This window comes from Lichenostomus cassidix, chromosome 5 (assembly GCF_008360975.1).
Source record: "Lichenostomus cassidix isolate B80296 chromosome 5, HeHo_3.0, whole genome shotgun sequence".
NCBI classification, from domain to species: domain Eukaryota; kingdom Metazoa; phylum Chordata; class Aves; order Passeriformes; family Meliphagidae; genus Lichenostomus; species Lichenostomus cassidix.
In genome coordinates this window covers 60,833,753-60,858,371 of record NC_139486.1, presented here as the reverse complement: position 1 = coordinate 60,858,371, position 24,619 = coordinate 60,833,753, and the positions used below count along the sequence as shown (strand labels likewise).

The following is a 24,619-nucleotide window of genomic DNA, read 5'->3' as shown; positions in this document are numbered from 1 at the left end:
TCTGGGTGTGCAATTGTCTGCTTCAAAATCAATCCTGTAGAGGTACTCTGGCTCATTTGAATCCTTCTGTTTTTCTGAAACAAGGTTGTGATAATAACACATGAGATGAAATTGGGAGTTTTAATTTCCCAGTAAATCAAAGTTTACATGGGTTTTGAAGAGATGCAAGAGAGAGGTTGAGCCTGCCATGTATTTATGAATGCTTATTTACACTTTGGCTGGAAATACGACTTACTGCATTGGAATAAAAGGAGATCCACCTGTCAAAAGTGTGCCTGCACCTAATATTCCATGGTGCTTTAGCATAAGAACTTAATACTTCTGCTAATTTTATAATTCTTTCTATTCTTTGTGCTACTCAGTGTCAGTGCCTTTTGAATAGTGCCCTTTGCAACTTACGGCCATGGGTTCTGGTCTAATTGCAGCCTAAAACTTCAGCTTTCATAGTTTGGCAAGTAACCATGAAGATTCTCATTTTACAGTCTGCCAGAGCTGTTTTTCTAATGGATAAAGTTGTGACAGTACACATTCCCACAGAAGTGGATGTATCACCAGGGAAAGCAGGGATTTGGCAGGTGTGAGAGGAGTCCTGCAGCAAGTTGCCAGTTGCAAGTCGTGGTGTCTAGGGCTGATGTGTGAAGGCCAGCTGGAGTAATGCACTGCTGAAGCACCTCAGCTTGTCCCAGGGCTTGGCATTGCAGGACCAGCCTAGCCTGGAGTGATAATAAAAGTAATAATAATTTCAAAAGCTCTGTGTGCTATTTTGAAAGCTTGCACAGTTAGTTAATTTGTCAGTAACCTGAATATCTCTTTGGCATCACACTGTGAATGCTCCTATCTTAATCACTGGAGTGTTTATTCCCTAAGTGTAAATTTTTTCAGCATTTTTCTTCCTAAAATTCTTTAGTACTATTTATCAAATGATGCACTACTGTGTGGAAGGAGGCATGGTCACTAAGCTCATCTGAAACATCCTAAATCCATGAAATACATGAAAGGTGAAAAAAACCCCATTCATTGTGTCACTTGATACCAAAGCAGCTTGCTGCACAATGTTTTAAATTATTTTACCTATTTTATATCCATAAGTAATTTACTACTACTACAGCACTTGTGTATCCGGTTTTGGGAAGATTTCTGAATAGGAATAAGAAATGGCATAAAACATTTTGTCCTGGAAAAATTAAAAACTGTATTACAGTTGTGCAGAATTTGGGTGACATCTGAAATAGTGGCCTCCTGTCTAAAAGAATTTAACTGATACTTGTTCCTGATAAAATTGTGGAGTTTATTTGAGCAAAATGTTCAGGAGAAAGGAGGTTGATTATTCAGTCCCTGCATCCTGACTGTGCATCAGACAGAATCAACATCAGCATTTGTCAGTGTCTTCCATTTCTGATTTTTAGCCCCATATTTCACTGCTTTATCTCAACAGTTTTTAACCTTCAGCATCTTCAGGATTCTGGGGAATAATCAGCGCCGCATGGAATGTTTCTTGCTAGTAGGAACTGTGAGTCAGCAACCCTTTAATTTTTTTAGTTGCAGCCATTGTTCCAGCAGCAAGCTTTGCTGCTATTGTCCACTGTTTGTCCAGCTCACGTTTACTGGACTGTGGGAACGGATTAGGGTTTCACGGCTTTTTTTTTCTTCTTGCATAAACTCCTGATCAAAGACATTCCTTGGATGACAAAACACTGTATACTGTGTCACACAGCCCTGACCAGACTGCACGAACAGTAGTTTAAAAACACATGCCTACATTGTTCTCTCTAAACTGGCTTTTTTTTTTTTTTTTTTGCAATGTATGTCCAGACACTGAATTTTTGAGACCCCATTTACCTCCTTTAAAAACACACATACATACAGGAGTTACTGTTAATAAGCACTTGACAGTTTCTGAAATACAAATGAAAAATAAATGACTCTGAGACTTAAGAACTGGCAGAACAGAATGTCATTTCTAAGCAGACCTAGGGGTTATGTCTGCAGTGTATTTCCTTCCTGAGGAGACCTTGGTTGTGGGGCAGGTAGTCAAGTGCACTGGAAACCTAAAGCCACATGGATTATGGCATCATTTGATGTGTCATAGCCAGAACACCTGAGTAAGGTGCAGGATGGTTTGAACTCAGTTTGGGAGTTCATTAACTGCTTCACCATAGGTACATTGTTAGAACCACTTTAGAGAATCTGGCTTGTTATAGATTTATGTCTTTGTCTCCTTTTAAGTTCTCTTATGCAATAGGAGGAGGACAAATTTCAGAAAAATCCAGTAGCATCATTATTCCTCAGACTAGTGAGAAAGAAACAAATGGTGTTATAGAAAAACATGGAGAGACTTTTTCAAGGAGCCTTGCCTTGTGATTTGCCTGAAATTCTCCTTCAGCAGGAACATGGGAGAAAGAGATTCCTGAGGACACGTTGAGCAGGTTTGCAGAGGGGTTTAAAAATGTGGAGGGCTGAATTTAGGTGATTGGAAAGCTGTTTGGGGATGAGAGAAACATAGATATGTAGGGCTTTGCTTCGTTTGACTGCAGCATTGTTAAGCACTGTCATGCAGAAGTGACAGCAGATGAAACTTCTTTCACTTATATTGGAAAAATATTATCCATAAGGGAAGAACCTTTCTGAGCCTTTGCACTCCAAGGGTCTCCATGGAAAGAGAAACCTAAAAAATCTGTAGCTGAGATGTGCTGTCTAAAAGGAATAAAATTATCATAGTGAGTGACTGAAACAGCTCCAGAAATATTAAGTCAAACCCACAAAATAAATGTATTACACTCATAAGAAGTAATGTTTACTTGTGAGTAAATTATGATGTCTTCTGGAAATTTAACAGCATACATTGGCTGAAGGTCTGCTCTTCATTTTTAAAACAGCCAAATGTAAAGAACTGTGGCCTGTGGGTGTTCAGGGAGGAAAAAAAGCTGTTCAAAAATAATAGCCAGTATTTGAACAATCTGCAGTGATACAATCTAATAAAGGGGAGAAATGACACATCAAAAAGCTCAATTGCCCGTTGCAGACAGTTTGCCATGGCAGCAGTGGCTTAGGACAGCAGGTCACTGCTCAGAGGAGCTGTCACAATGCCCTGCTGCTGCTGTCGTGGGCCTTGGGTGAGGATTTGCCCCTCTCAGCCCAGCTGCTGATGTTACAGATCTCACCCCAGGCACACAGCAACGTGTTGGCTGCCATGGGACACCAGCCATGCCACCAGGCATCTGTGGAATATGGCTTGTGAGGGGATTAAGCTGAGTGTCATACGGCTGCTGCCAGGTGGGATGGGTGAAATAAAACCACTCAGCAGCACAGAATCTCAGATTTGTTTACTCAGCAGGGAAGGGAGAGTGGGGAACAATTTCCATTCTGTGATGGACATGCTATAGGCACGACTCAGAGCTCTGGACTTATGGTCATCACCTGGATGCAGAGGAGGATTCCTGCTCTGGTCAGGCCCTGGCCTGGAGCTTGACCCCTGCATGTCACAATTCCTCCTTTGCTTCAGCATTCCTGGTGCTGGTAGAGATCTGTACCTGGAGCTCTCTCCAGCCCCGAGGGATTGCCCTCCTAACCAGTTCTTGCTTCATGTATCTCAGCACAAGCACTCCCAGGCCATTCTCTTTTCCACACCTGAGGCCAGTTCCTGGTGGGGAGGAGCTGCTCTCACCCTCTGTCACACACCCCAAATGTCTTACAAAGTGTGAGGTTAGCAACTGTCACCTACAGAAGTTCTTCTTTTCCTTCTGCAGTCCAGGTCCTGCACCAGGCAGCATCCCCACAGAGTAAAGATGCTGCCCATGTGCCTTATTCCCAATTTGCAATGGACATGAGATCCTTCTGCCAGTAATACCTTCTTCATGTGACAGCCCGCAGGAAATGATGCCTGTGAATATTCAGTGAATTCCCTGAAATATGAGACTTTTTAATACCTGTTCTTCACACAGGTAGAAAGGACAGGTCTAGGTAGGGCTCTGCATGTGCTGTAGGATCAGCAAGGAACTATTTCTGTTCACTTTTAAGTGTTTATCCCATTAAAGAAAAAAAGGGTCACTTTTGCTTTCCTCCTAAATTTGGTCCTGCTTGGCCACAAAGAACAAAATCAGAAGTGTGGCAAATCTCACACTATCAGTGCAATCCCACCGACTAATTTTCAATCCCTTTCTCATCACTTGATTGGAATATTGTGTGGAACTCAGTCAGAAGCCAGATGGGACTCTGTGTTGGCCATGCCAGTGCAATTACAGTGATCAATTATATTTGAGGGATCGTAAAAATACCTTGTTTGTCCAAAGAGATTAATTCCTCATAAAATGATGCTGACAGGAATTCATTAAAATGCCATAATTTACAGCTTTTGTCCCATTGTTGGAATCTCAGAGTATTTAGCCCACGTGCATGGGTCATTCCTATGACTCTTTTAAAACAGCTCCAACCTTCTCCTTCTCCTCTGTCTTCTGGAGCTTTCTATCACTTGAAATGCCAGGTGTGCTTGAATGCAAGGGCATTATGAGTTTTTACATCTGATAGATCTTGTTTGTTCTTTAACAAAGAGCATTTGAATTTAAGTGTTCATAAAAGGTCCAAGACTGTCAAATGGCCTGAATTCAGCAATGGAACTGGGGAGGTTTTTGGGACGTCTGTTGGAGGCTTTTTTGTCTCATTTTCATGTCTCAATTTGATGCAAAAAAAATACAGTAGTTTTCCCTTTAATAAGCTACAGCATAGCCTAGCTGAACATGCATATTTTTTTTACAGCCTATAGTAAATTGTTTTTCTTGCTACATTCTTGTCTTTCTGCCCTTTGCAATGTGAGTAACACTGGCAATAGCTCACCCAACATTCAAGTTTAGGAGTCTGCATTTACAGAAATGATGTTCAGGAGAAGGAAAAGGTAAATAATAGAGCTGACTATGTGGGCCTAAACCTACTTAAGTCACAACAGTTAGTTTTATAGAGTTTATAAAATAGATAAGAATGGCAAAACCTACTTAACACATTCAACCAAACACAAGTTTACAATTCTCGCTGAATCATAGTAATGTTTTTATCAGCACATGATTTTTGTCAGAAATCAAGATCCCCTAAGTGTGTCTTCATTTGATTTTCAAACATTTAAGATGAGAGGGGTGAGCCATTAACCATGCAAATGCAAGTTTTCTTTTTTTTCTTTTTTTTTTTTTTTTAATATGCTGGAGAAAATGAATCATTTCTGGCCCAGACCAACTTAAGCTTTGGCTCGATGTGTTTTTGAAGTCCCTGTGAGTTTAGTTCAGGTCACCTTTCACTGTTCTACACCTCCCACTGTAATTCACTGTATAGAGGAGCTGCCCATTTCAAACAGAAAAACCAGACCACGCTTGCACTAGTTTCATTTCACCTACCTGCTCTAGGATTTTGCAGCTTCAAGTCTGTGGCTGAAATGACTAGGAAACCACCAAGCTCCTACCAGCTCATCTGGGACTCTTCTGATGCACATGGTTTCCCACCTAGTGGTAACTACCCTGAAAGCTTATTTTGCATTAGATAACGATGAACACGTTAGAAATGAGCTCTGAGTTTCATTTTTCATTTCCTGCCCTGTAGTGCTGCACTCACTATACAGAGTCAGTTGTAACGTGCAGTTGAGTCAATGGGAAACTCAGGAGGCAGATACTGAATTTCTGATTTGTGACAGGAGAGACAAGCACTTGACCTTTTTCATAGGTTTTTTTGAAGGCAGAAATGATTTCACAGGATAAATAATCAAATACATAGATTATAAGCTGTTTCTGCTGTGTTCAGCTCTGAAAAATAACAGTAATTGATAGTGTGCATCCCCCATTTTCAGAGATCTTTAGGAATGTGAATTGGAACACAGATTATAATTCTTTTCTCATTTGACTTTCCAGTAATACCTAATTTCTGTCCTTCTAAGTCCAGTTCTTCTTTTACGTATTTTTAGTAGGCTTTTTTATTTTTTAGACTTAGGTATTTTTAGTAGGTTTTTCAGGTTTATTCCTTATTATCTTAGCTGTAAGGTACAAAAGCTGTGTCCAAGTGGAAGACACAGACAAGGCAGCATAACCTACTGCTTTTAAAACCAACTGTATTCTGTAAAAGTCTTCTGGGACACAAAACCTTACACTGATGAGAAAATACCAGCAAGCATTCTGTGCCACCCAACACCTACTTTATTTTACCCTTTTATTCACATGAACCACCAAAGGGCATTTGACTCGGCCTAATTTCCTTTGATACTAAAAAATGAAGTCTGCACTCCCCCCTCCAAAAAAACCAGAAATATTTTGCTTCTTTAAAAAGACACGTTGGTGGGAAAGGCAGGCAGTCACCTACCCATGGCTCAAAACACCCACGGTTTCCTAAAATAACAACCAAAGGTCTTCAGCTTTTAAAATGTGGAGAGTCAAACCTAGAAAATGTCATGTGCTTTACTCACTGCACTGGGGAGTTATGACCATTCAGCACTTTCAAGGCAATTAAAAAAAAAGAAAAAGGGAAATTAAAAGACGACAACAAGCGGACGTTGGGTTTTACCAATTTTATTTCTAGACTTTAGTTTTTTTTTGCTGGAAACTTGTCTGTTACAGGTCTGTTGGTGAAAATGTGCATTTCAGACCAGTGATGCCAATAAGTACAATATAAAAATGTACAAATCTGAATTGCTTTTGCTTACTACAGATTGTTATAATAATGTGACAAATAAAGCATCTCTGTTGGCACGTGAACCCACTTATCTGGATTTGGCCTTTTTTTGTACATACAATATTTTAAGGAAATTTGCAGTACACACTGCCACTCAGTGTAACACATAATAAAACCAACAAGCACTAAACTCAATAATCATGTTTGGTTCAGAGACACAGAGATGCCACGAACAGAAGTGTTTTTATGAGGTAAGCAGTAAGAAATGTTCCTGAAATTTGGACAGAATGTATCCAGTCCTCCTGGGTCCTGCGACTGCTAGTAGCATTGCAATGCTTATTTATGCACTAAGTAGGATCTTAACTGCATTTGCCTCAAAATGAGTTCTAATTCTGTTTTGGTTTAGCAGCATACAGGCAACAGCTAGATTATTCTTCAGCATACAACTCTGTTAGCTGGCTTATTTATGAGATTTACAGGCTTTTTTAAATTAGCATTATGCTATAATTAAAAAAAAAAAAAAACAAACAAAACCAAAACAAACAAAAAAACCCTATTATATCATAACAGATTAAACACACAAAATACTTAGAGTTCCAGAAGATAACCTATCATACCAAATGACGTGTCCCAGCTGAGGGGGAACCACATCAGGTGGCACACAAGAGTTATATTATAATGCACCTTTCATATATCAATGTGGCTAATAACACAGCTTAAAACTACTATGATAATAAACCCCAGATCAGACAACGTATCCAGCTTTATAAAATGCATAACCAAAAAAAAAAAAAAAAAAAAAACCCAAACAAAAAAAACCCCACCAACCTTTGACATTACTTGATCTTCTGAAATGTCTGCTGTTTTTTAAATTAATGCAGAGACCCATTCAGAGCAATGTTCGATGCATTTCCGTTTGCAGTAGAACTATGAGGCACTGTAAGAACATCAAAACCTGGTCTAGACACGGGTAACTGAAGTATGAGGTATTGTGAAACAGGAACCTTTTTTGGAATAGAGCAGTAATCACATTAAGTAAAAATTGATCACATAAAAAATCTACAAAAAAAAAAAAAAATGATGTCAATAATATAATTTTCTATGAGAAAATTAAAACCTATAACATGGCAGTATATGACATTGTATAACAAAAAAAAAAAAAAAAGAACAAAACTGATCCACAAAATAGCAGCAAAACACAATGACAAAGATACAGAAAAGCAATGTTAATTTTTTTTCAAACCATGCTGGGAATTTATCCATAGCAGCTCAATAAAAATGGAGCATCCACTCCTTTTCTTTTCTCTTTTTCTTTTTTTTTTTTTTCATTTTGAAATTTTTTTCTTTTTTCCTTTTTTTGTTGGTTTTTTTTTATTGTTGTAGTTTTGTTTTTTTTTTACAATCAACACCTTAGCGGCAGTTTTCTCACATACATTTCACCATCACATTCTCCTCGAGCATCAACTTCAACAGCTATGTCCACGTCCCTTCAACTACTTTCTAAAATAATAATAAAAAGATACATAGCCAAGATGTGCAAATTTTCTATTTGTAGCTAAATTAAAAAAAAAAAAAAATGGGGCATATACTGGAATAAAAACTTCTTTCAAGTACTCCAATTTTCATATCTATTAACTATGGCGTTTTTTTTTCATGGTTAGACTGCTTTTGAAAATGTATAGGAAGGGGCCAAATAGACTGCTTGGTTTTGGGTTTGTTCTCTGAAGCGTGTCCTTTTTTTTGCTTTAATAAGCTGGGTTAAAACTGCAACATCAAGGGTAGAAAGATTTGCTTTTTCAAAAGGGGCGATTGCATTTAATTTACAAATCATACTGGCCTTACCAACATCCTCTGCAATAAATATTCTTTTTAGCCTTAACTATAAATTATATATTTTAGTGTTTAAAAACCTTCAGTTGTAAAAACATCTAGCGATAATCCTTAAAACTATGTGTCCTATATGTGAACCTTTAAGGCCCCTAATTTATAAAGATGAATTGGCACCAAAGGATTCTAAACTTCAAAACTTTTCTATAGAAAAGGATAGGAAGATATCCTGGCAATTTGTGAATGCAATTTTCTCTCACTGGAACACAACCTTCGGAAAAAAAGAATCACCTCTCCTCTAACACCATAGTTAAATGCACTTGCTTTGCAATTCCAAGTTTGCCAACAAGCACTTTATATATTTCCAAACCATTCCATTAAAAAAAACGAACAAAAAAAAAAAATCCCACACAATAAAAAGAATGTATTTCCTATATCTAATGGACTGAAAGTGCTTTGAATGGAATGGTTTTAGAATATTACGAACAAAAAAAAAAAAAAAAAAAAAGACTGAACTGTGGATTGAACCTGACCATAATTTGGCTGAATATCTGTGGGGTCAGACCAGCACTTTTACACAGGTAACTACAAAAATAGGAAGATTACAAAAATATAATATATTACGTCACTATTTCGGTTTCTCTTTATAATAGGGTACTGTATGAGTAGTACATTGGCCTTTCCCAACCATGCTAAGCTGGAACCCTACAAATGCCTCAATGCACAGGCAATCCACAGGCACAAAAACAAAACAAAACAAAAAAAAGATTAACATATAATAATGCTGCATACTAACATACACTAACTTATGGGTTACGTTAACCATTTATAAGGTGAAGAGGATAAAAAAAAAAACCTAAGGAAATAAAATAAACATTTACAGATGAATTATAAAGTGACTAAATGCATAAGCAAGCAAGATACAGAAAAGCCTAGAACTGCGTTAAAGCTATGCTTTTTAAAGAAAAAGAATATTTCATTTACTATCTAAAAAAAAAAAACAACCCTCTTCTACTTTAAAAATGGTTGGTTGGTTTGTTTTATACGTAAGAAATCAAATCTAATACCTCCCCTGGAGACATTTTGTGTGTTAATGCCTATTTTTACAACATACAGACAAGAACACTTTAATATAAAAACTAGTTGATTATTATTGTATAAAATCCTCTATTTTTGTAGCACAAACCCCTGGGGGTAATGCAAATACTATTTTTTTCTTTTTTTAAGACAGTTTTTGGGGTATTTTTTGTTTATTTGTTTGTTTGAAGTCACAGATGGAAGGGAGACAGAGCAAGAAAAAAAATATAACAAGACTGGTTTTCCCTTCTGGTATAAAAACGTCCTGGAGAAAAGGGTTTCTGGGGGGGAGATCCTGATGCTGATTCCTTCTCAGATGCCCTTTCTTTTGTCTGCTCTTCTTGCCAAGCAAATCCATTAGGAAGGAGTCCTCTTTAAATGTTCACATCTCGCACATCAGTAGGTGTGCAGGAGAGGTCTGCTTCGTCCTCTACAGTCTTTGTTTCTGAAGACACGTTGTGCTGCTGTGCCTGGCGTAGACTGGACTCCAGGAGGGACTCGATCTGTTCTTGGCAGGCTCGTAAACAATCCTGCAGGGGGGTGGGATGGGAGCAGAGAGAGAGAGAGAGAGACCCAAGAGTCCTTTAGAAAGATCACAGGCTGAAATACCTTGTCTTGACAAAATGAGAAATGTCAGCAGGTTGTGGGGGAGAGCAGCAGGCTGAGAGGAGGGTGGGAAGAGCAAGGGAAGCACCAGACAGTAAAAGGATTAGAGGAGCCACCCCATTTTCTGTGGGATGTATCTTGCCCTACTGCTTCTCTGCCTGTGCTGTTTGCAGCTGATCACAATTGTGATTTCTGCTTTTACCCAGGAATCCTTCAGCAGCAGAGTCTGCTAGAAGTGATGCTCTTGAACAGTGACTTTTTTCCCCATGCCAAGTTCCAATAACCCAAGCTCTCAGGCAGAAATGCCATATACACATCTAGATGTCCATGCCCAAAGCTCCTGCCAGCACCTGCAGTGTCCAGCAGTGAGCAGCTCCAGGCAGCTGATGCATTCCCAACCCTGAGAGCATCTCCAGAGGGCAACCTGTATGACCCCAAAATGGACAGGTCTCTCAGAATCACCACTAAACACCTCCCTAACCACCCACTAACACCTTCAGCCAAGCTTTCTGCGTGCTGCCACATCCACCTGGAAATCTGTCAGGGTGGGAGCTTTTCCTCTGTCTTCCAAAGAGTTTTCTCCGAGCTGGATGTGCACACAATCCTCCTGGGGGCTCAGGAGGGTGCACAGGCCCTTTAATTGCCATCACAAGTTTTTAATGGGAATTAAAACCATAAAACACCAAGGAGGATCCTGTCTGTGGTGGGGAGAGGTAACCTCCCCCAGGCATTGAGCCATACCATGAGGAGATATATCAGATTCCCAAACTGGAGAGGCCTTTTGGCTCATCCTGCCCAGCCTCCTGCAGGTTTGGGAGCCCTGCACACCCCACAGAAATGGTGCCCTAAACAGGCCAAACAATCCCACAGCATTTTGCCAAAACTCGTCCAGCATGCTGTTTACCCTTATCTTTATAACAAACACCGTAAGCTTTTTCCCCCAACATCTTTAACTCTGTGCATTAAGGACTTTGAAGTTTCCTTTCAGCATTGCCTTTTCTGATTTAACCTATGACATGTGCTAGCCCTGGCGGTGAACCCAGTCTTCCATGATAAATTGCCGTCAAAAGTGTTAGGATGTGCATGACTGAGAATGAATGTTGTTTTCCTGAGAGGGTGACCTGCCTGCTGTTTTCTTTATTTCCCAGTTTCAATTCTGCCTTCATTCAGAGGCTTCTTGTGTGATCTACCAGCTTTTCACTGATTCCACTACCACAAGAATCTCCTCTGCCACCAATAAGGGCACATGGCATTTGGGGTAAAATAAGATTAGAAACCCAAGCAAACAATTCTCTGCAAGTCCTTTCTGAGAGAGAGGGAGGTTAATCCTACCTCTAAGCAGATCAGACCATCAGTTACAGCTCACTGAAAACACATAACCTATGACCTTTCCTGGTTTAAACCCTAGTGTAATATTTCCTCTTGACAGAGACACACAGCGTTTTAAATGACAAAAAGAAACGCCTCATATCCTAAAGCCATCATGCCTTTGGCTCCTGCATACCTCTGGCCTCCACAAGAAGGTCTCTATGAAGTCCTTGCACCCTGCCCTGCTGCAGATATGATGGATCAATCCTGTCTGCAAGGCTCCACTTGCACCACCAACCTCCCTCACTTGCAATCAGACATATTCAGGAGGAGCACACCAACTTTAGCCATTCTCAGATTGACAAACCCACTTTGGAGAGAATTCTCTCTTAGCATGTTCAGTGCTCCAAACTGAAAGTGAATTTCTTTTTCAGTGCAAAATGAACCCCCTTGGGTTTTATTCTGGGGGTTTTTTGCGGGGTGGGAGTGGATTTTCTGGTGAGTTTTGATGGGAACTTTGTGGGGCTTTTTTTTTAATCCTGACCATTTGCATATAGCGTGTTTGAGTTCTGAAAACTAAAACCATTCAAAAGAATTTCTATAAATACCTATTCTTCTCCCTCTGGAGTCCAGTTATGAATAATCACATAGGACTGTGTAATTTAAAGGTACTTTTTGCCCACAGAATTTTTTTTGTCCACTTAAAATTCTCAGAGTGCAGCATGCTGTAACTGTATTTTTTAAAAACAATCTTTACAATTGATTATTAACAGATTGACTAAAGCCACAGTTGAATGAGAATATTTTTTTACTGTTTTAGGCATTTTGTCCATGTCATTCACACGACCATTAGATAAATAATTTGCCTTTAGGAATGCATTAGAGCTAGCAAAAGTAACTGCAAAACATAAAATTCACTGTGAACAACCTCACCAAAACTGTTTTCATTCTCAGTACCTCCCGACACTGAAAAGCAAACACAAAACTTGTGCATTACCCTGATAACTTCTCCCAACAACTTTTCTGCTTCACTACCCAAATTTTCAATGCCCACAGTTTGTTCAAGGTCATAAACCCTTCCTGGATTAATTAAGCTCCTCAGTGAAAATAAAAGCAAAAAAAAAAAAAAAAAAGACTCGCTAGCTTAACTGATGTGGTCAAATACCTTCCAGACACAGTGGACATGATCAGACTCCAGGGTCAGCTAGGAAAGGAAACAAACAACAACAAGAAAGGAACTGCTTGGAAATCCTTTGTTCCTGCCTGACCCGTTCTGGATAACAAGCACATGTCTGAAGGTGCCTCTGAGAAGGGGCAGGCAGCAGATGAATTCCAATGCACTAACAGACAGCATGGAGACCCAATCTAATCTAGTTTAGCAAATTTCTGGCCTGGAAATGGATGTCAGGTAAAATTCCATCTGTTTGGATGATGGGGTCAAGAATAGAATGATGGAAGACAGCCCAAGGCTTCTAATTGTGATTATCTGACTTCTAATTACCCCTGATCAAAGGGGAAAGGGGAAATTGGACTCCTACCAACATATAAACATGAACCATAACGGAATTCCAATCAGGTGATATTCATTTTACTTTAGATTCAGCTTTCTCTGAGACTAAAGGTAAAAAAGTATAATTATGTAACCTGAAATCCAACAGACCTGCTGCTCCAGCTAACAGATCATCAGGGGGAACACCAGCCCTGCTCTTAACAGTTCCAGTCAATCCAATATAAAACATATTCCCTGGGAAGGGGAACCATCACTGGGGAATAACACACTTCATCCAAATCCTAGGGAAATGGGATAGCAGGAATGGCATTTGATACCATGGATTACACAGGTATTTTGGCAAAGTCTCCCTGCAGGGGAACCGTGCTCTGCACAAAACCAAGCAGATTCCTCTCTCAGAACAACTGCAGTGAAAGGTGCTGCTCCTCTATTCCATTCCAAACACAACAGCATTCCTATACAAGCACAGAACTTTATGATGCTGATTTTCTGCAGCAATCCATACAAAATCCTTATTTCTAACTAACATGTAAATATATTTAGCACTGGAAGCTGGAGGGGAGTTGCTTCCTTTTAAAACTGTTAACCAAGCTCAGGTCAGACAGACTGTGGCCTTGCAATGATTCCTGACAATAAAAACGAAATAATCAATAATCCTCCTTCTTCAACAACTTTGTTTCCTTTTTAAAGAGCTCTGTCACCAACTAAGTCAAGTCACATCAGGACAGGCTGTTGTTCTCCACTTCAGTGCTCTGTATCAGGAATGGTTAAACCATGCTGTCTGAATCAAGATGCTGCCTGAACAGATAGCAAGTATTTTCCCTCAGTACCTGCTTCAAACATCTCACCCTGGACAGTGGCCAACCATACACTGGAATTACCTCCATCATTCACAAACTAAAACCATCACACATGCATACCAAACTGAGCAGCCCATTATTTCAGCATTTCTTACAATATTTAGCATTTCAAGTTCTTAGAGTATTTAACATTTCCACACTACAGGGATATAAGTGGCAAAACCAGCATGCTCAACACTGAGGCACTGTTCAGGTGATCCAAATAACAAGCTGAGAGACTGCATTTTCAGCAATTGTTTCAGTCTACCAAAAGTAAAACATTCTTTTGCTAATAATAATTTGCAATGCATTCATCTTTCCAGAAATCATTCAATCCTGTCAACAAAGCCCAATTACACAAACCCAGTTTTGCAGTGGCTGGACTGGGACAGTTTTCTATGCATTTAAATTATTAACATGTAAAATAATTTAACAGCATCTCCAAGATTCTGCCCCTAACCCACAGAGTTGTCTTTATTTGACTCATTGTCCAGTGCCTGGAGACCTCACAAGAACCTTTTTAAAGCATCTATTTATTGGTCTTCCACATTGTTACAAAACAAAGCTCAACTCTGCCCCAACTTCACACACCATTATGGCATGGATCATTGACTTTAGGTCTTCCTTGTAGGCTCCCTTCCTGGCCCATTCACTCATGAAAGGTTTATTGCTCACTAGTTACTGATGTGCATCTCCTGGAAGCTGGAGGGCAAAATCAGAGTCCTGTGAGGACCATCTACCTTGTCAGAAAGTCGTGGGACAAGCATTTGTTCCGAAAAGGAATTCAATTCCAGCTACTGTGCAGGTCTAACACGTAATAAACCAAATTAGATCATTAGAACTCATTTAAGAGGGGCTTTTTCACACCACTTGGCACAATAAAAGGCCTCAAGAATTGTCAAAGATAAGGTCAGAGATACCACAAGGTCCCAGTAACTGTTTCCTGGTCTTATTCCCCAAGTTTTGTTTTACTGAGGCTCCTGGTTTAATTACCCCCAGCCCAGCACAGCCTCTGCAAGGTCCTGTGTGGATGCAGGGCTCCCTTCTCTCCCAAACACCAGGGCTGGATGTGCCATTCCCACCGGGGAGCTGCAGCAGCATCATCACAGATTACCCTGGGCATCAGCACCGCCAAACAACCAGGCTGGGCACAAGAGAACACACTGAGAACCCCCACTCTGAGGCTTGACCTTTCCCAAGATGTACTGTCAGATTAGCCCCCAGTGCAGTAAGCAGGCATTCATTCTTAAAAACTCTTTTAACGCAGGAGATCAACCGAGAGGAAGAGTCACTTACCGGATCACATTTGATAACTTGTGATAGGAAATGTGTGAGGCATTGATAGGAGAGGAAAGTGTTAGTGTTCCCCAGATGCAGGCCTTGCACAGCTGCTACCACGCTGCCAGCTGCGATCATGGAGGGTGGGTTTGAAATAAATTTAATATCTGCATGAAGAAAGGAGAGAAAAAAAAAAAAACCAAACTGAAATGATTGCTTTAGGAGAAGCCTGTCCATACACATGCACTCTTTCTACCAGCATGGCTTCAGCTGCCAGCTATTGCATCCAAAAAGGCAGGGAAAGCAGTGAGCAGAGAGGTGCCTCCTGCTCCAAAACTGCTACAGGTCCCAACCTGCAAACACTTATCCACATGAGCAACTGTGCTGCAGACAGTGGCCCTTCCTAGCACCGAGCCTGGGAGGCCATTCATCACTTCCAGGTATTTTTATCATGAGCAGGGTCCCCATTCTTCAAATGCTAAAGTGCTTTGCTGCTGTGAATAATGCCACGGGGGTCAGTGGCACTGCACATCTGAGAAAACCTGTTCACATCCTGTAGGGCTGTGCATGCTCAGATCCAAGGTGCACTCCAATAATGAGTTCTGGGGCCCTTTACAGCAGAACCCTTTGCACTGACACTCAAAGGAATATTGCTTTAATGAACAACATCAACAGAAAGAAAGAAAAGAGAAAGACTGCTTAACCCTGTCAGGAGGCAGATAATCCATATTTAAATTAAGGTTTCATCTTAAAAATGCTTTGTCTCAACCTAGTCTCTTGTCAGTGGCTGCCATCCATCCTGGCAACAGGGATTTAATGTAAATGTGGCATAACTAAGTGACGGGGGTCCCAAGAATTGGCGGACAATCAGTTACATTCTGATGTGACACCATGCTGACAAGAGGCTGGGCCCCCTTCCAGACTGCATTGCTGTAGGTCTCTCCACAAAGCCACTCCCAGCATCCCTTAAGGGGCTATCTCTGCCATTTAGCATGTTTCTCCTGTGGGTTTGTTTGGTTGGGTTGGTTTGTTTTGAGTTTTCCTAATATTTTTTCATCATAGTGATAGTAATAGTAATCCACACTTTAATGGCACGGCTCTTTCTAGCGAACAGGAATGCGTTTGATCCGTGGCAGTGAACACCTTGGAGGAGAATCAGGAACAAAGGAAGCAAGTGGCACAAGCAAAGCCCCAGTTTTGTGAGGGAGGAAGGGGAACGCCACAATGTACACCAGAACCTGAGAGACATTCCTTCAGCTTTTATCAGAATACAACTTCCTCTGGGTTGGAAAAATATAAACCATCTGTCAAACCCCTGAATGAAATCAAAGGAACGGACAGCTTAGAGGGCTCAGTGGAACAGTTTAAGTATTAAATCATGCATCTCCTTTATTATGATAAAATAACTTTTGTGTAAACGTTTTACCAGTGAAACTAAAGCCTTCAGGACTCCGTGGAAGCCCTGGCTCTGGATCTATTTATTCAGACACCTCTAACACTCCATTGTGGCCCTGACCAATACCCACCTTCAAAGGGGCATTTGGCCCAGCGTCCTACGAACCTCCAAAAATCAAACTGATACGAGGAGTTCTGGCCAAACTCTGGTGATGCAATGCCAGTGAAAAGGCAAGCTCCAGCTAAAGTAATCTCGTTTTTGTAAAAATAAACGCATTTAAATAAATTTGGGCTGTCCCCTTTTCCTAACCTGCCCGTTTCTGGGCAGATATAAACACACCCACCTTCCAGCAAGCTGCTGTCATTCCCAAAAGAACCAAGCAGGCCCGACTGCTCATTGGCACTGCAGCCACTGCAAAGCCAGCCCCTAACTGAAACACTGTCACAGAGCTGCAGGTGGACTTTGGAAACGGGGAACTGGGAGCATGAATCCCACCAGGACAGGGCTGCTTGGAGGGGAAGGGTGGCAGTGCCCTCCCGACACTGTTTACTGAGCTCCACAAACGGGACATGACCAAACCGTGTCCCTTGGGCCAGCCTGTCCTGACAGCATCCCGTTTGGGATTAATATTTGCGTCCTTCTTTCAAACGGAGCAGTAAACAAGAACATTAATTCACAGTCACACCCTCATTCTTTCCAAGGTGGAAAAGTGATAATGAAGTTTAAATGACCAGTTTGTGTCTGTCCCTATAACCACTCCAGACAAGCAGCATGGACTGCCTTTTTGTTGCAACTCAACAAGGAATTATTTGTGGCAGAGGCCACTAATTTCAGCATATTAATCAGGGGGCCCCTCTCGCCTGTAATTGGATGCCCCCAAGTGAAGAGTGTGGCATCATTGTCAGCCTCCATCGCCTCATCTTGCGCTATTGAGCGCTCAGGAACAAGGGGGCTTCGGTGAGATGAATTAGACCTGACACAGCCACAATGGGGTAGGGGGCCCCATCAATTGAAGCACACATCCCCAGTAGCCTATCTGAGACTTCATCCAAAAAGAATAAACAACTTCAGCGTTGTTAAAAAGAGAGAGAGGGAGAGAGAGAGGAGGGGGAGGAGAGAGAAGAATGCCAGCCACCCTGAAGGGAGGACAAAGCAGGCATATAGGCGCTGCAGCGCTTTAAAAAAAATTCCTAACAAGGCGAGTCACCCCTTTTCCTTTTTAAATGGAGCAGCAATTCCATCCGTCTGGAGAGCTGGGGGCTATGAATGAAAATCTTTTCATTGAGGCAAATCAAAACTGTGAACATAAATCACTTGCTGCAAGATGCAACAGGTTCCAACTGGTCACATACCTTGAGACTTCCAATTTTATAAAGGCTGGAGAATGGGAGAATTGTGACACCCTCGTTACAAAGGGGGACCTTTCTTTCTCCTTCCCAAAGCAACAACAATAATAATAATAGCAATAATAATAATAATAATAAAAGGAGCCTGGTATGTTTTGATAACCAGAGGAACATAACGAAACGCTGAAGCTCCAATATTTGTTGCTATTCATTGTTATGCTTGTATAGATCTGCAGCTCTCCCTCAACACTGGTCTTAACTTGGGCCAAAAGAGGCCTGCTTCCTTTTGAGCTCTCCCTGCCTTGCTCGGCCATGCCAAAGCCCCATTCATTAAGCTCAATTATGTGTTAACTTCAAACAACCCCTGGTAATTTTTTTTTCTTTTTTTTTCTTTTTCACTTTTTCTCCCGAACCTACCACAGCACAAAGGCATCCTTTGGTGGAAATGGATTCTTCAAAACCAAACCAAATCAAACAAACCCACTTCTCCTAGCCAGACAACTGGAGAGGGAGCACAGGAGGAATTCCCCTCGACTTCACCTTGCAGCGTAACCTTCTCCTTCTGGAGCAAACACATACACACTCATCTACAAACACGTCCACAGCCTTCACCTTGGTAAGCCAACTGGCCAAGGGTTTGTTTTCTAAGCAAGCATTATTTTGCAGTCTCTTCTTCGGAGAACCTCCTTTACAGGAGAGGACACAGGCAAAGGATAGACTGCACTTGCCCCTGAGGCCACTTAAGCGAGTTGTCAGTGTTTCCAGTGGACTTTGGATCAGGCCCCACAGCATCCAGGCAGCACAAGGCATTTGCAGTCCATCTAGGTTCGTTTTGGCCAGGGGAAATGCAGCACAACCCAGCAACAGCAAAGCAAAGTCCAGATGCTACTTAAGCCACATGTGATCTTCACTAGCCAACAAAGAAGTCATGAGAAAAGCAAAAGGTAGAGAAACCCCCTGACATCCAAAAATAACAATAAAAACACAGAGCCTAGTGGCAGCCTTCCTGAGCGCTCCTTCCCCAGGCAATATTCCCAGCTTCAGTAGGGAGCTGAAGAGGGCCCCAACTCTGGTGAGCTCAGCGCTGTTTTTTTTAAAAGCTAAGTAAAAACTCCCAGAACATGGTTCTCATTTACTGATCCATTCTCCAGCTGTGGTGTGTAGCAGTGTTAAATAAAGGCTCTGGATGTGCTTCCTAAAAGAAACATAACAACACCGACAGTAGATCAAAGTACTGGACTCTTAGCAAGTCTCCAACCTTTGAACTACTCTTGTTTTCATCCCTGTCATTGCCAACACAACAACCTAGGTTAAACATCCCCACATCCACAGGGGGAGGCTGGGTAGCCGCTCTTTTCAGCTTCAAACTTAGCACATCGCGCCTCCAGCGTCGCAGCAGCCTTCTATCTGGTGGGACCCGGCACGGAGGGACACACTGGACTTTCCCAGAACGTCGCTGCCGGTGGTTTGAAGGTTGCGCCTCTCCCAACACTGAGCATTACTCCAGGCAGCCTCACCTACGAGCTGCCCTGCTAGGCCCAAGACGAAGAGCAACGCCAGTGTTTATAAACTTCTCTTTTACGGCTCGGTTGTTCTATCTTTAGGCCTTGCAGCGGGGCTGGTTCTGTGAAATAAAACCTTTTTTTTTTTTCCCCCTCCTGAGCGCCTGCCATCTTCCTTCAAACCTTTCCATCCCAAATCCAACCTCGGGCAAACAAGCTACGCGGCACGAACGGGCGCCACCGGCCACGCACGTCCCACCGAGGATTTCGATGTGGACACCACGGCTCCTCGGCGTCTTTGGAGGCTGGCCCTGCTCATGGCTCCAGCACAGCACGTGGTCAGGAGGGTGCAGATGGCAGCGGCTCGGTCCCGTGCCAGGAAAAGCCTCTGTGCCGCGTGGCCCTCCTCCAATCCACCAGCCACCGAGGAGGGGGGGAAGAGGCAACTTGAAGAGGGAAGTTTTAAAACCCCCACGCAGAGCTATTCACAGGGAAAATCTCCCTCCGCCTTTAAAAACTCGTCCTAAAGAATGGATCCGCACGGGGAGGGATTCCCCACGCGGGCAGTCAGCCTTTTGCAGCCCCCACAGAAACCAGGGCTAGGGAGGCGAGGAACTCGTGCCACGCTGAGCTACACAGAGCAGGGGGGTCCCTCTCCCTCCCTGACAACCGCACCAAACTCCGACTCAGAAGCGAAAGATCCTCTGGAAAGAAAAACTTACCTCTGGCAAAGTAATCCACCTTCTGCAAACAAGGGGCAATAATCGGGGCTTAAACTACCTCCCCGCAGCTCTGCGAGCGCGCCCGAGACCAACAGCTACGGGAAGCTTTACAAGCCGGGGGGCGGGCGAGTGTCGGGGAGCAACGCGCTTTGCGCAACGTGCAGGGCTCATACCTGTAGCGCACAGAGCCACAAAAGTCTGAGCATGTTTACGGATGATCTGCTTGGTGTCCTCTGCCAGAGGCATTTTAGTGAGGAAATGTTCAATGAAATCGTGGGGGGTCATTGCGGCCAGATTCCATTTCAGCTTATTCACCAGCAGCAGCTCCATTTGCTGCGAAGAGAAGAGGGAGGGGAAGGGGGAAGGAGAGCAGAGGAGAAGAGGGGCGGCGTGGTTAGAGGCGTTCGCACTCGGGGTCGCGGCGGTGCGGGAACCCGCGGCGGGGCAGCGCCCGGCGGGGCCGGCAGGGGGAGCCCGCGGGCCGCCCAGCGCCCGGCCGGGGCAGCGCGGGGGGGAGTCGGTCAGTCCATCCCATCCCATTATCCCATCCCATTATCCCATCCCATCCCATCCCACTATCCCATCCCATCCCATCCCATCCCACTATCCCATCCCATCCCACTATCCCATCCCACTATCCCATCCCACTATCCCATCCCATCCCACTATCCCATCCCACTATCCCATTCCATTCCATCCCATTCCATCCCATCCCATCCCATTATCCCATCCCATCGTGCCATGCCATGCCATGCCATGCCATTATCCCATCCCATCCTCCCATGCCATGCCATGCCATGCCATGCCATGCCATGCCATGCCATGCCATTATCTCATCCCATTATCCCATCCCATTATCCCATGCCATCCCATCCATCCCGGCCTGTCCATCCCATCCCATCCCATCCCATCCCATCCCATCCCATCCCATCCCATCCCATCCCATCCCATCCCGCAGTTCCCCCCCGCCGCCAGCAGCCCCGCAGCCGCGGCTCGGCGCTTCCCAACGTGCGGGGTCGGCCTGACCTTCTTTTCTTTTTTTTTTTTTTTTTTTTTTGCGTTTTTATATATATATAATTTTTTTTTAATGTTTGTTTCGATTTTTTTATTCTTGAAAGGATTAAAACGTGAAATTACCAGTAATTCGTCGGGTCTAATGGAGTTATCTGTATAAATGCACAGTTTTTCTGCGGTCAGAGGAATAGTTTCCTTCATTTTTGAAGCCACAAACATGCAGGTAGCTCCGAGCAATTGCAATCGGCTTTTCTTGAGGGGTTCAAACGACAAAAATCTGTCCAAATAATTCATAGCCAAAGGGAAAACTTCCTCTTCGCACTTCTGCTCCTCGCAAACCTGCAAGAAGGAGAGAGATCGTTGAAGAATAATTTAATTGAGGCGAAAGCAAGGCTCGTCCCGCTGCTCTCGCCCTCCCTCCTCCCTCACCCCCAGGCTTTGCAGGGCAAGGTTGAAGGAGACGAGGGGGAAACGCACTCGGGGAAAATGGATAAATATGGGAAAAGCAGCGGCATCAAAGAAAATGAAAGTCACGAGTGACAAAGTGGGGGGAAATGTTGCGTTAGAAACCCGCAGGCGATTCATGGCAGAAGGGAAGGGGGGGGTAATCGAAGAAGAGGTCTATGTCCAGTTTTTCACCCCTGGAACAAATGTTTAAAAAGAGAAGAAAACGGAAAGCGGGGGAAAATGCGAACCCCCGCGGTTGGGAACGGGGTGCAGAGCTGGGCTCGGCCCCGGATTTATTTATTTCGCTTTTATTTTTTCATCTAATTTGCCGTTGTGCTGCCGATTCCCCTCTCTGGTCGAGACACAAAGGTGGCGTCCAGCCTCATTTCCCCAGACGTCATCTTTTCAAAAAATATTAAAAAATATTTAAAAATTAGTTCGAGCTCTCAAAAACGGCTGAAAATGAAGCGGCGGGGGTCCTTTACCGAGCCCCGTGCCTCTGGTCCTGCTGGGGGGCTCCAGGGGGGTCCCCCGAAGTAAAATTCACCGCCTCCCTCTCTCGCCCTGCAGCACAGCCGGGCGCGACATTTCCCAGAGCAAGGCAGGGCGCCGCGGTTTCAAAAATTAATTAAAAATACATCGCGGGCACCCAGGGCTTCCGAAAAGGCATGAAAATGTAGCCCAGCTCCTGGGGCTCCCGCTGGCAGCCCCCCCAGACGTGTCCCGCCGGGGACGAGGCCCTTTCCAACCGGCTTTTCCCAGGCGACCTTGCCGCTCGCCGCCGCAGCACAAGCGTGCCTTTGAGGGGTGACCGCAGCTCCAGCCTCTCTTCGCGCTGAACAAAGAAACTTTCACCCTGCAACTCCCCCCAGAAAGGCCGGAGCCCCTCGGGCCGGTCCCCCTGCCCGCAGCCCCAGCGGGGTCCCCCGGCCCCCGACCTTCCTCCCGCGGCCCCTTCCCCCGCTCCCCCCGCCACACACACACCCTTGGCTTCGCTCCCCGCCACTTTCTTCGCTTTTTTCCTCCCGATTAATAAACACTTTTGCTTCGCAAATAAAAGAACAAAGATGGCGCATAATACTGGCACGGGCAGCCGCTTGCATACGTGTACAAGGATATTAATTTAAAATAAAATCCCCAGAAAACACGGGCTGGCAGGGGCTGGCGGCGGCCCCGCGCGGCCAGGGGCTGGGCGGCCGGGCCGGGCCGCTCCCCGCCGGGCCGGGGGAGCCCCGAGCCGCCTGTGCCCGGCTCCCCGCGCCGCCTGCGCCGAGCCCCGACGGCCGGAAAAGGTGCCGGGCACCCCCGCACCCCCGGGGACACCGGGCAGGGGGGCTCGCCAGCCGCCCCTCGGCGCCCGGAGCGGGCTGCGGCAGCGGGGACGCGGCACCGGCGACAGCGGCGAGGCCACCGCCGCCCCGGGCCGCTGCCCCTCGCTCCACGCGGGCGTCCCCGAGGGCAGACAACGTGTGCCGCGCCGCAGCGGCGATCCCGGGGGACAGGGAGGGGGGGCGGGAGATGGGGGAGCAGCTCCCCGGGTTCGTTCCTTTCGCTGCCGGAGCTTGCAAGGAAAAAGTCCCCCGAAAGATACAAACCTCCAGCATCCAAGTGGCAACTATTTTCCTCATATATGGCAAGATTTCTTTCTGCACGCACTTGAAGTAGGAGACGGAGGGCGAGCAGGTCTCCTCCGCCTTCAGCATTGTCTGCAGCACCCTGTCATTGAGGAGGTTGGCATCCAGGTAGGCTCGTCGGATGGTCTCCACCTCGCAGCACAGCAGCTGATGTTCCATGTCTGCCTCCGTCGCCTCGAGTCAGTTCTCTGCAGCAGGACTGAGTCAGTCGCTCGCTCGCCTCTCTCTTCCCCTTCCAGGAGTCCCTTGGATGCTGCTTCTGCTACTGCCGCTACAGCCCTCTGGAGGCTGCAAAACTTTCTAACTTCCAACAAAACTCTCCTGGTGTAGTCCCTGTGACGTTACTGTTGTTAAGCAGAGATCAAAGCACGAGAGAGAATGAGAACGAGAGAGAGAGCCAAAAGCGAGGAGCAGAGCCCTAAAGCCATAGGCTTCAAGTCCTTCCCCCTTTGCTTAGCTTATAGAGAGCAGGGTTTTAATGCAAATGAGACAAGGGCTCGCTTTCTTCAAGGGCAAGGGAGAGGTGGGGGAAACCCAAATTGTCTCTTCAGTGGATCATGCATAATTTTAAAAATGGAGCGAGTTCTGCACTGGGAGCCAAATGATGAATGGGGCTAAGGCCACACACAGACACCAGGGAGAGAAATGCAAGGAGACTTGGTATTATTTTACGGGGGCGCTGGGGAGGGGAGCGGAGCAGCACCACTGCCTTGCTGTTCCTTATCTATTATTATTATTATTATTATTATTATTATTATTATTATTAGTGCTGTCACTGGCGTGTACCTGCCATATCTGTCCTTTAAAAAGGCACACTCCCAACCTGAACGCCTATTCTTTGTAGCTCATCCCAAGGGAAAAGCTTTCCCCTGTTTCCTCAGTCCTCATTTTTCCCAGCTGGGATGGTTTTGCTGCACACCAAAACTCCTAAACAATTGGGGTGTCCACCCCTCTGCCAAGATGGTTCTTTTTCTAATACGTGGTGGTTTTAGTGGGTTTTTTTAAAGGTCTTTCACTTGAAAGGTTTCCTATTCCCACAGGGGCAGGGAGGTGGCAGGGGACAGTGCGAGAGCTAATCCGGTGGCAGCACACCGGGCAGGAAGGCCACACTCACACCCCACCCCCACCGCTCACCACCACCCAGGAAAAATATCCCAGTGGAGCAGCACAAGGGTGGCCAGGGCTCCCTCTGTCACCTACGGGGACACGAGCTGGGGGTGCAGGCAGGGAGGTGCCAGAGGGAGCCTGCCGGGGCCTCATGTGTCGCGCTGCGTCTCCAGGACGTTCTGTCCACGCGTGATGTGCCACGGCGGGGCCCTGCAGGAAATAACTCCTGCTCCCCAGCCTGAGCTGCCTGAGAACCTCTGCTGTGCCTTGTTCCTGTTGGAAAGGGTATCTCGGAAAGTCTCGCTTTTTGGAGGGGCTGATAGAGGAGCTTGAGGCCCGCTGGGGAACACCAGAGTTGAGGCAGATG

General features: G+C 44.6%; 1 protein-coding gene across 1 annotated transcript; it reads right to left on the bottom strand.

The window, feature by feature from the left end:
- Window positions 1–6,520: 6,520 nt before the first annotated feature.
- Window positions 6,521–23,566, bottom strand: CCND1 (cyclin D1). The gene is made up of 5 exons (XM_085063321.1): window positions 23,107–23,566; window positions 21,188–21,403; window positions 20,224–20,383; window positions 15,103–15,251; window positions 6,521–10,073 (listed from the first exon to the last, which is right to left on the bottom strand). Exons 1-5 carry the CDS (start codon window positions 23,302–23,304, stop codon window positions 9,918–9,920), a joined length of 879 nt encoding a protein of 292 aa, XP_084919447.1. The 5' UTR covers window positions 23,305–23,566; the 3' UTR covers window positions 6,521–9,917.
- Window positions 23,567–24,619: the final 1,053 nt, after the last annotated feature.